The following is a 12,358-nucleotide window of genomic DNA, read 5'->3' on the forward strand; positions in this document are numbered from 1 at the left end:
CCTGGACCTGCATTTTCAAAGCTGTTTTAATATTTTGAAAAATTATCTCTAAAAAAAAAAAGAGTGTAAAAACTAGCTAATCTCCGCACCTTATTTTGTGCATTTGAGTTTGCATTTGATTTTTAATCACAGCGAGGACGCGGATTCGATTATATTCAGGTGCTAACATACGCTTTCCAACAGGAGCTAATGGAATCAATGCCGTAAATCTTTCGCTAGTTTTGTCTGTGGCTCAAAAAAGAAAAAGAAAAAGAAAACATTTTCCGTGCAAAAAGCGCAACATTGCTAGAACTTTCTTATTCGCCTGAGCAAAAGACAATGTTGGCAAACAACTCAACAGCATCTCCAAACATGGCGCATAAAACCAGTTATTTCTACGTAGCTTTGCGGGTTCTTAATTAACAATAAACAATATTTGATTCTGTCGCCTTCAGCCCGAGAACATCGTCTGTGTGAGCAAGGACAGCTGGGACATTAAGCTCATCGACTTCGGCTTGGCGCAGGAGTACAAGGAGGGATTCAAGATGACGGCTCTCAAGGGGACCCCGGAGTTCATGGCTCCTGAGGCCGCTAATTTTGAGCCCATCTCCAAGGCAACCGACATGTGGTAAGTGTCAGCGGTATGGTGCGCATGCGTATTTGTACTTTCATCACTTAAAGCATCTCGAATCCTAATTGGTTAAAATTGTTAAAACTGTCAACGTTAGCGCGCGTTACACTTTGACGCAAAAACCAATCCGTTTTTTTTTTCATTTCAGGAGCGTTGGTGTCATTGCTTATATTCTGTAAGTATCAGTGTAACTTCTTCGTTTTTAATAGTATGTGAAGTGACTGAAATGACAAATGCGTCTCTTAACATTATTGTCATTTGGTTATTCAAAATACTAAGCTCACAAAGATATCTAAAATTATCTGGAAAATGAACACGTATTTTTCTTGATTCTCTGCTTTGATTGGCCTGGCTACAGGCAAAACTAACAAAATGGCGGGAAATTGACGCGCGTTTGTATGAGAAATATATTTTATCTCATTGCTTCGAGCAGTGTTCTCACCACGGTATTATCCTATCACAAGCCTTTGATGCTATTTTCGTACACCTATTTCAATAAGGTTGCACTCCGAGAATCCTTGTGCGTAACGCCCAGTGCTTCATGGGTATCAAATATATCATCAAATACGGCCCATGGATTCTCGGGTGCAACCTTTTTCAATTTAGCCTCCTCCGCAGGCATCTCAAAGACCAGAAAAAGAAAAAAAAAGAGGATTGGGTTTCCTGTGGCAAAAAACCTCTCCTTAGTCTCCCTCATCCGCAATTTCGCCACAGGTAACCCATTCTTTCCGTCCTTTTCATTATGAGTTGCCTGCGGAGGAGGCTATTTTGAATTATCTCTATTTTGCGGTTGCTTTGCTTGTTAGACTGAGCGGATTGTCGCCATTCATGGGAGATGACAACAACGAGACGCTCTCTAACGTCAACATGTGCGAGTGGGATTTTGATGACGAGTCATTTGACGTCATCTCTGACCAGGCCAAGGACTTCATCTCATCGCTTTTAATCAAGAACGCGAAGTAAGTAAAGTTGAAGAAACGGTACGCGCATCTATGGGGGTTCCTTATCCATTTAACGCTTTTTCTTGAAAAATGAACATTTTTTTTTATCGATTTTTAAAAAAAAACATCCTGTCGCGTAAAATGATTATTATTAGAATTATTGTTGTTTTCTTATTTTCACAGGAAAAGAAACACTGTCGAGCAGTGTCTCAAGCACGAATGGATGAAGGCAAGTTTCACTGCGAAAAGTGTGTTATGTAAATTGTAAACGAAGTCAGATAGTTCATGCCTCCTTTTCTTTCCATCCTCGGGTATCCATGGCGTCTCGAGGATGCTTTCTTCCTTTAGTCTAGTTGTAGCCATGTCGCTGCTTTCAGATCGTGACATCAGTCAAAAGAGCCGAAGCCATGGCTCGTTTATAAATTATATATTACCTCATATACCCAGCTCATGAATTCTTCACATCAATTACAGAAACAGCAAAGTTCAGAGAGCACCGTGAAGATAAACACGAACAAACTCAAGCAGTTCTTGGCGAAACGCAGATGGCAGGTACGGATCCGTAGAAATAGGACCGGACGAGGACACTGGAACGAGAACTCGAAGGGATAAAAGCGGAAAAGATACGAGGCACGGAATCCCTCAACATTTTATTATTGTTGCGTTGCGACTTGTGCATCGATAAAATGCTAGTTTTTCGCTCCGCGCCACAATTTGTCCCACTACAAAAACGTAGGCACCTCGTGTTTTTTTTTTTTTACATTTTCAGTTTTTTTATTAATTGGGCTCCCTGTGGCGAGCTTAACCAGAATCAGCCGAAAGAGGGGTAGGCACAGGAAGCCCGAAATCGATAAAAGCCCTTTTTCCCAATGGAGGAGGCTAACGAAAACGTTTGTTGCTTGTTGTAAACTGTAAAAACTGGTCAAATTTGACAGAAAATTTCTGCATTTGCGCAGGGTGTTCGCACCACCCTTGGTCGGCCAAAAAATATATTTCTTATTGATGGAAAGGAGCGGATCGATGACAATGGGTGCTCCTAATGTATAACTAACCTAACATTTCTGACCTTCTTTTAGAAATCCATGAACGCCATCAAAGCCGTACGTCGGTTGTCTTCCATGAGCAGCCTGCTCGGGATGGCTCGTAAGTCGATCGCGCCATCTCTCGACACCGTTAACGCCACGGAGGCAGACGAAAACGAAACGAACCCAACCGGCGACTGCGCGGAAATATCCGACGGGGCGACGAAAAATGGCGCTAAAACTGAAAAGAAAAAAGAAGCCGAGAAAACAGGTTGGAAAGATATCCTTTTTTTTCTATTATTAGAGAAATGTTAATGATCCTTTTTCTTGAGAGGGTTATAATCAAATATCAAATGAAGAAAGCATTGGCCTCAGAACATGCAGCCAGAATACATCTTGCGTTGTACATAATCGATGCATTAGCAATGTTACTGTCGTAACATGCTCTTCCATCCCCAACAACAACCTCCATTAGGTCCTCTTTCTACTTTCCCCCGAAAGTTCGTCATAGGCTGAGGGCAAACGCTGTTCCTTTCATATGCCTTTCAAGACAAATGAACCAAGTAGATCTTCCTTTGCACGCATTTGCATTTAAAGTGACGTATAAAAAAAAAACACCGTTTGCCCTAAGCCTAAGTATTCCAAATGAAAATGAACCGAGTCGATTGTTCATGTTCATTGGATCACATCCACACTTCTTACAGGCGGGCACACAGGGGTCCGCAGGCTGCGCGCGCACCCTTCCTTGGCGCCCAAAAAGTGGGTCTCTTCTTATTAAAGAATCTTCAAATACTATACCTTTTCTATATGATACCTATGACTGTGCACCCCCTGGGTACGCCAGTGTTGAACTGCATAAAAATAACAACGTTTGTCCAAACTCTTCCTCCATTTCTCTTTTTAATATTTTTTTTGTTCGGGGTGATCATTGTTCCTGTACTGTTAGCATTGTTAAATAATGCACGCTTTCTTTTCTTACAGCTGAGCCCGCCTTTCTCAACGAACTTGAAGACGTCACTGTAAACGAGGGTGATCCAATTACATTCGAAGTCGAAGTAACTGGAGACCCCGGATGTAAAATAGAATGGTTTAAAAACGGAAGTGACGTTGAGGAGAGTGACGTGTTAAAGCTTGTCAATCACGGTAACGGACGTCACTCGCTGAAGATCACGGCGTGCGATGACGACTCGATGGGCGAGTACTGTTGCGTGGCGAGTAACGAGTCGGGACGAGTTACCACTGCCAGCTATCTCACAGTAGAAGGTGAGCCATGATCTAAAAACTTTTTCTCATTTCCCGCCACTCCGAAAGGCAGAGTGCAAGTATAAAAAATATATATAAAACCTCTCAGGCTGAAAGCACTTTCACGTACCGTATTTGGTTTATCTAATTATCCTAGATTCAGACCCCTCGATTTGTATTCCCTAACCATCATCTTGCGAGCACAAATTGTCAGTAGGGCTTCCTCTTTGCTGCTATTGTTCCTAACCATTTAGTTAGGGAAAGACACTAAAGGGAATGCCTGAAGCCTGGGATCCCTTTTGGTACGCCCTAGTCAGCTCTCTTGTGACTCTTTAAGTCTTCTTAGTGCCACGCTGTTACGCTGTCACCCTGCAATGGTTTATATCAACCTTTAACATCATAGTTCCCGGGGAGCAACAAGACTTGGAAGACATTGCTGAAGAGGAAGAAGAGGAAGAAGAAGAGGAAAGTGAACCCGAAGGTGACCCCCCTGTTTTCGTACACGAATTTACTGATATTGAAGTAAAAGAAGGAGAAAGTGTGACGCTAGACGTAGAGGTCAAGGCGGAGCACTACGAGCTTGAGTGGTACAAAAATGCAGTAGACGTGGTTGAAGGGGGGAGAGTCCGCTTCACCTCAGGGGAGGGGGGTAAGCATGCCCTGGTGATAGAAGAGGTGGAGGACAACGATCAGGGGGAGTACTGCTGCGTGGCGATGAACGATGCAGGGCGGACCACATGCGCAGGGAACTTGACAGTTGCAGGTACGATAAGAAATCCAGGTACGGTCACAGGGCGAGAGGGTAGGGAAGAATCCGAGGTAGGGGAGCTCGGATATGAAGACGGGAGGTCCCAGCATATTACGTAACGCCAAGATTCATAACGCCATGATTTATAATTGAATCATGGCGTTACCTTTCTACTCTTCGCAGTAACGAAAATCAGCAAAAGGAAAAATGTGAAATACATTTTTGTTTACGATGTGTTGGCGCGCCCATATATGAAATTGTTTAAAAGGTTGAAAAATCTTTGATTTGGGGAGATAGGGAGTTGAGGATAAGATATGTCTCTCCTGGGGTATTTTGGAGGTTTAAAATTTTAGGCTCTGTTGAAATTTAAAATTTAAACAGAAGAGGAAGAGGAGAGTGAAAGTGAAGATGAGACAGATGAAGAATTCTACGAGGAAAAAGTCGTCAAGCTTCGTAAGGAACACATCGAGGACTTCTACGCTCTGGAGGAGGAGGTCGGACGGGGACGGTTTGGCGTTGTCCGAAAATGCGTCCACCTCAAGACAGCAGTCCATTTCGTCGCCAAGAGCATCAAAGCGAGGCCGAGCCAGAAAGAGGAGTTTTCACGGGAAATAGACGTCATGAACGAACTACGTCACCCGAATCTAAGCCGCATCCGTGATGCATTTGACAAACCGCGGGAGATAATCATTGTTATGGAATAGTAAGTATTGGTGACGCCCTGATTTCGATAGAGTAAAATTTCTCCCATTAGAACATTGGAAAGTCTTGGAAAGTCACACCACGCTGAGAATCTAGATTAGAAAATATATTGAAATTTGGTTTCAAATGAAGAACTGCCTGGCCAATGCGAACGCTTCGAACTAGAAACATTGTTATTAGCTCTCCTTGCACCGAAACGTTCACTAAAGTCGGTATTGAAATCGATTTTTTTCTGTATTTACTGAATGAGTATGATTCATATGTACAGGGGTTTATATGAGACACAATCAGAGTTCTTGATCATCACTCAGATTCTTTGGTATCCCTGATTACAGTAATCGTGGAGGTGATCTTCTAGAGCGAGTCGCGGAGTCACCCATGTCTGAGCCAGACGCAGTAGGCGTCGTTGATCAGATCCTGGACGCCGTTAGCTTCATGCACGAGCATGACTACATGCACTTAGACCTCAAGGTGAGAGTTTTATAGTGAGGAAACGTAGATGGTGTTATCAAGTTAGGGGAAATAGTGTGGAAACGCAGATTATGTTATCAAGGTGAGAGGAAATAGTGATGGAAACGTAGATGATGTTATCAAGGTGAGAGCAAATAGTGATGGAAACGTAGGTGATTTTATCAAGGTGAGAGGAAATAGTGAGGAAATGTAGATGATGTTATCAAGGTGAAAGGAAATAGTGAGGAAACGCAGATTATGTTATCAAGGTGAGAGCAAATAGTGATGGAAACGTAGGTGATTTTATCAAGGTGAGAGGAAATAGTGAGGAAATGTAGATGATGTTATCAAGGTGAGAGCAAATAGTGATGGAAACGTAGGTGATTTTATCAAGGTGAGAGCAAATAGTGATGGAAACGTAGGTGATTTTATCAAGGTGAGAGGAAATAGTGAGGAAATGTAGATGATGTTATCAAGGTGAGAGCAAATAGTGATGGAAACGTAGGTGATTTTATCAAGGTGAGGGGAAATAGTGATGGAAACGTAGATGATTTTATCAAGGTGAGAGGAAATAGTGAGTAAACGTAGATTTTATTATTTCTAATGTGAAAAACAAACATTTGTCGCGTCAGCTAAGTCAAGCAGGCGGAGGCACATGGACGATACGGTACCTCCCGTCCTCAAACATTTATTTTCTTCAAACAGAGTGACTTTTTATTTTTTTCACTTAAAAAGGGGGCTGGATATACATCAAATCCACCCCTCCCCCCCTGTATCCGCCCCAGAAGAAGGTAGATGTTATTATTTCTAATGTAACAAACGTAGACGTACATATACCTAAACCTCAAGGTCAGAGGAAGCTGGGGAAGATAGTTGCTTTGATCAAGGCTAGAGGGGCCAGGGGAAAGTAGATAGTTATTTCTAATACAACGTAAGTAGATATATGACGTACATGCACCTCTATATCTAATGTGACAAACGTAGACGTTAATGCATATTGACATCAAGGTGAGAAGAAGAACGGAGAGAAAGGTAGATGGTATTACCAATGAAGGAAACAAACTTACATACGTACATGCATCTAGTTTATGTGAGATAAGACCCAGGGATAGAAAGTTGATGATGTCGAGGTTACCGATTGTACCCCTTTAGTAATAGATTGATTGATATACTGACTTTCCTTCAGCCAGAGAATGTGATGTTCAAACGCGAAGGAGGATCCCGTGTCAAGATTATCGACTTTAGTCTGACTCGTAAATACAACACAAAGGTCGATACCAAGATCTCATACGGGACTGCCGAATATGTTGGTACGTACAGAAGGCAGCAGGACTGGTGCCCCATTTGAGACAGGAGTCCACCAACTTAACCCCACCATATTCCCATATGTCGACCCTCTCCCTCCGCACTTTCTAATTGTCAAATTTCTCCTGGCGCGCACACTAGAGGGTGCGCAGGAAGAACCGTAAAAATCATCCTTTTCCCATCTGATAACTATGACGAATTGAAGGTATCTCTTAAATTGGGCTGGCCTAAATCTATCATGAGAATTTGTTTAACGTCTTGTGTATTTTCAGCACCTGAAGTCGTCGCCTACGATCGAGTCACTCCCTATACAGACATGTGGTAAGAAAACCAATTCTGAACCTATATATTTCCATGGACCACGGTAAACTCAACAATTCTCCATTAGAGGAGAGTCGGAAGCTCTCAATTAAAGGGGTAGCGTCATGAGTTTTTGGTGGCCACGGTTAACTCAACAATCCACTTTTAGATGAGAGACGGAAGCTATCTTTAAGTATCACACATGAATCTTTGCTTTAGTCATCTGGCTGATATATTTAACAAAAGTCATGAGGCTATTTTTAAGTGTGGCCCACAGGCGTATGATGAAGCCCCTTTAAACAGCCTCGGTCAGCCGCCATTTTGTCAGTAACCCTAGCAAAGTACCAATTGCGAAAATGCATCCATATCCTTCGGCAGATTTGGGGAAACCAAAGCGATATTTTTCGATTGAATTTAGTAAATAAAGTATTAAACTTTTTTCTTGGTGGCTATTTCGAGATTTTATCACATCGTGTGCCTTCCAATACTAAATGAAAACAATAACAAAGGTGTGGCTGGAAAAAGTCCTTCACCTCGCAAGTGACAGAGATACGGTCATTTATTGCAGGTCTGTTGGCGTAACGACGTATATGATGTAAGTACTCCATACAAATAACAAGAAACTGGGGACTACAGAACGGGATTTCTACTTCATTATTAAAAAAACGCCACATTGACATACAACATTTAAACTAGTAGAAACGCTTTTAAACGCTTATATCGACCGACGATGAATATGAGGACAAGGATTTCAGTTTGCTAGGTAGACAGGGAGGTATCATCAAAATAATACAATGAGAGCTCATTTAACCACCTACGGCAATTCTCTGTTTTTATCGGTTAAACAAGGCCAACCACGCCGCCATTTTATGCTCCCGCTCAATGCCGAGTCACACAAAGCATCCATTTCCATCGGCTAATTCAAGGGAGTAACCGATATATTTTCAATAAAATATCATTAATGAAAATCAGACTTCAAGCGTGGGTGGCTATTTGGAAGTTTTCTTGCAAATAGACCGTTGTATTTTCTATTATAAACAATAACAAAGGAGAAGTTGATCGACATCATATCCGCTTCATATAGCGTTTCACTTGTTGCTATTTCACAGACTCAGCGGTAGTTCCCCCTTCCTTGGGACAGACAAGGCGGATACATTCAACAACATCTCCCAGACAGTTGTATTTTCTATTATAAACAATAACAAAGGAGAAGTTGATCGACATCATATCCGCTTCATATAACGTTTCACTTGTTGCTATTTCACAGACTCAGCGGTAGTTCCCCTTTCCTTGGGACAGACGAGGCGGATACATTCAACAACATCTCCCAATGTAAATGGGCCTTCACCAAAGTGTTTGATGACGTCACGACTGAAGCTAAGGAATTCATCAGCAAGCTGCTTGTCAAGTCGCCAAGGTAACGTCAAATTCATTGACACTTCAAGTCCCCAAGGTAACGTCAAATTAATTGACATATCAAGTCCCCAGGATAACTTCAAATTAATTGACATACCAAGTCCCCAAGGTTACTTCTTGATTGACACGTCAAGTCCCCAAGGTAACGTTAAATCAATTGACATGCCTAGTCTCCAATGTAACGTCAAATTGATTGACATGCCAAGTCCCTAAGGTAACTTCAACTTCATTGACATACCAAGTCCCCAAGGTAACGTCAAATTTATTGACATGCCAAGTCCTTAAGGTAACGTCGAATCAATTGACATACCAAGTCCCCAAGGTAATGTCAAATTGATTGACATGCCAAGTCCCCAAGGTAACGCCAAATTCATAGACATGCCATGTCCCCAAGGTAACGTCAAATTTATTGACAACGCCAATTCCCCATGCTAACGTCTTGATGCATCGTTTATGTTTCCTTTCGTTTTCTTGTAGCGGAAGAATGAGTGCGAAAAAGTGCTTGGTACACCCGTGGATAACTGTGAGTACAAACAACCATCACCATTAAAATAATCTTGACACTCATCAACATTGATTATATCTTCTTCTATCATCATACTCATCATTTCGATTAACCGTATTTTAGACGGTTGGGAGACAAGGAAAGACAAAGAGGACCTCCACGGTTTCACACCCGGTAAGACGATCACGTACGATTTTCGTACCCCAATGCTCCCAAGCTAACGTTATATATAGGGTTACAAGCCTTTGAAAAAGGTTTTTTTGCTGATGTTTCGAACGTTGGCCTTTCGTCGGAAGCCGTCTGTAGTCTTTCTAGCTATACCTTGTGTCTGCAGCAAGTTTTCCAGCCACTTATATCATTGAACTAACCTCGCCCTAGCTCATACTGGTGATTTATACAAACGATTCTAGTAATGATGTAGGTATTAAAATGCGCTTGTAAAAAAAAATCCTTTCCTACCACTTTCTGCTGAGAAGAAAATCTCCAGAATTAGCCGACGAATTGAATTCGTTTCCATTCTTTGATTAAGTATGTTGTTGCGTGACCTGATTCATTCTGTTGTTGCGTGACCTGATTGATTCTGTTGTTGCATGACAGCCCACAGAAAGCCTCAGTGACATCAGCAGTAGCCTGGCGAAGGGTGGGGATCTCACAAGAAGCATCTCAAGTATGGAGTCATTCCTCAGATCCAACAGCTCCGACGCGCCGGGTAAGCTGCTCTAGATAGTGAAGAGTACTTTCTAAAGAGTATTCAGACTTGTACCTGTTATTGGGCAGGTTCTGTCGCTCCTTCCTTGTTATTGTAATTTTCACAGTTGGCTCATACTTCTTCGATTTTCACAAGCATCATACATCATCATCATTATCATCATCATTATCATCACTATCACCACCACCATCACCATTACTAACAACATCATCACCTTAACTACCATCATCATCATCACTACCACCATAAACACTATTATCACCTCCTACTACCATCATCATCATCACTACCACCATAAACACTATTATCACCTCCTACTACCATCATCATCATCACTACCACCAAAAACACTATTATCACCTCCTACCACCATCATCATCATCACTACCACCATAAACACTATTATCACCTCCTACACCATCATCATTATCACTACCACCATAAACACTATTATCACCTCCTACTACCATCATCATCATCACTACCACCATAAACACTATTATCACCTCCTACACCATCATCATCATCACTACCACCATAAACACTATTATCACCTCCTACACCATCATCATCATCACTACCACCATAAACACTATTATCACCTCCTACTACCATCATCATCACTACCACCATAAACACTATTATCACCTCCTACACCATCATCATCATCACTACCACCATAAACACTATTATCACCTCCTACTACCATCATCATCATCACTACCACCATCACCATTACTAACAACATCATCACCTTAACTACCATCATCATCATCACTACCACCATAAACACTATTATCACCTCCTACACCATCATCATCATCACTACCACCATCACCATTACTAACAACATCATCACCTTAACTACCATCATCATCATCACTACCACCATAAACACTATTATCACCTCCTACACCATCATCATCATCACTACCACCATAAACACTATTATCACCTCCTACTACCATCATCATCATCACTACCACCATAAACACTATTATCACCTCCTACTACCATCATCATTATCACTACCACCATAAACACTATTATCACCTCCTACACCATCATCATCATCACTACCACCATAAACACTATTATCACCTCCTACTACCATCATCATCATCACTACCACCATAAACACTATTATCACCTCCTACACCATCATCATCATCACTACCACCATAAACACTATTATCACCTCCTACACCATCAGCATCATTTCTAGCCATCATCAACTTCTTTTCTTCCAGGCTCCTTTTTCTCCTCTCGGTCTTTGTTTTATTAAACCCTCCTCTTCACCCTTTACCTATTCCCTCTAGCTTTCTATTTAGACAAGCTTGTAACATGAAGTAGCCTCCTAAGCATCCTTATTAATGTTTTTCCTCTACAGAAGACGGCAAACAGTCGGTCGACGCAAAAGAGCTTGAAGCAACTCTTCAAAGCTTTCTGACCAAGCTCAAAGAAGTGGAGGCAGAGAGAGCTGAACTAGAGGACCAACTAAAAACTGAAGAAGAGAAAATAGACAAATTAGAGGGTGAGATTGAGCAGAGAGCCACGAAGGAGAAAGACCTTAAGGAGAGAATGAGAAAACTAGAGAAAAATAATGAAAAGCTTGCTAATGAAGTTAAATCTAAGAATGATTTGTTGGTAAAAGTCGCGCTGTTAGAGACGGAACGCAAACGCCTTGAAGAGGAACTAAAAACTAAAGAGAAATCGTACTCTAAAATCGAGGATAAGTGCAAGAGTATGAAGGATAAATTGGGACATTATGATGATCTTGAAGATAAGGTTTATCGATACGAACGAGAAAGGAAAAGTTTAACCAAAGAAAATAAGGAACTAAAGGAAGAACTTGAAGACTTAAAAATTTCAAAAAATGAGCTTGAAGAAAAGAAATTGGGGTTGGAAAAGAAAAAGACATCGGAGATCGAGGACTTGGAGAAGGAACGCAATGAGGCGGAGAAGAAGTACAACAGTTTACGAAAAGAAAAGGAAAATCTAGTTTCGGAATTAACGAAGAAATTTGAAATGTTAGAGAGACAAAAAAGCAGCTTAGTAGAGGAAAACAAAGTCCTTCAGGATTCGGTAAAAGACCTTAAGATAAGATTAAAAAAATCAAATCAGGATTTGAACAAAATTACTGAGGAACTGAAAAGTACTCTGGAAGAAATCGAAATGGTAAAGAAAAAAGGAAACAAGGATTTGGAGGAAAAGGTGGGAGTTTTGAGTAAGGAAAAATCGAACTTGGAGAAGGAGGCGAATAAGTATAGAAAGCAGAGGGAGGAAACGCAGAAGACATGCGAGGAACTGGCGTCGAAACTGAGCAAAGCGTATGCGGAAATGGAAAAGATGAAGTCGGAAAACACTGAGGCAGCATCCTTAGGTAAGTGAGACGGAAAGTAAAGATA

The 12,358-nt window shown here is 41.4% G+C and overlaps 1 protein-coding gene across 4 annotated transcripts in view; it reads left to right on the plus strand.

Annotated features, from left to right (window-relative positions):
• Positions 1-12,358, plus strand: part of LOC5514765 (striated muscle preferentially expressed protein kinase-like) — a 39,691-nt gene that overhangs the window by 12,330 nt on the left and 15,003 nt on the right. For all 4 annotated transcript variants that reach the window (XR_007314204.1, XM_048734496.1, XM_048734498.1 and 1 more), the window contains 18 exons: positions 435-607; positions 759-785; positions 1,417-1,569; positions 1,735-1,780; positions 2,026-2,103; positions 2,628-2,844; positions 3,555-3,836; positions 4,219-4,578; positions 4,945-5,266; positions 5,601-5,736; positions 6,902-7,025; positions 7,293-7,341; positions 7,889-7,915; positions 8,588-8,737; positions 9,214-9,259; positions 9,365-9,415; positions 9,839-9,950; positions 11,341-12,333. Coding sequence is in view for 3 of the 4 variants with exons in the window: in XM_048734496.1 (XP_048590453.1) it covers positions 435-607; positions 759-785; positions 1,417-1,569; positions 1,735-1,780; positions 2,026-2,103; positions 2,628-2,844; positions 3,555-3,836; positions 4,219-4,578; positions 4,945-5,266; positions 5,601-5,736; positions 6,902-7,025; positions 7,293-7,341; positions 7,889-7,915; positions 8,588-8,737; positions 9,214-9,259; positions 9,365-9,415; positions 9,839-9,950; positions 11,341-12,333 (3,346 nt within the window). In the remaining variant the exon portion in view is untranslated. The remainder of the gene's footprint in view (positions 1-434; positions 608-758; positions 786-1,416; positions 1,570-1,734; positions 1,781-2,025; positions 2,104-2,627; positions 2,845-3,554; positions 3,837-4,218; positions 4,579-4,944; positions 5,267-5,600; positions 5,737-6,901; positions 7,026-7,292; positions 7,342-7,888; positions 7,916-8,587; positions 8,738-9,213; positions 9,260-9,364; positions 9,416-9,838; positions 9,951-11,340; positions 12,334-12,358) is intronic.

Source organism: Nematostella vectensis, chromosome 11 (genome assembly GCF_932526225.1).
Source record: "Nematostella vectensis chromosome 11, jaNemVect1.1, whole genome shotgun sequence".
Classification (NCBI taxonomy): Eukaryota; Metazoa; Cnidaria; class Anthozoa; order Actiniaria; family Edwardsiidae; genus Nematostella; species Nematostella vectensis.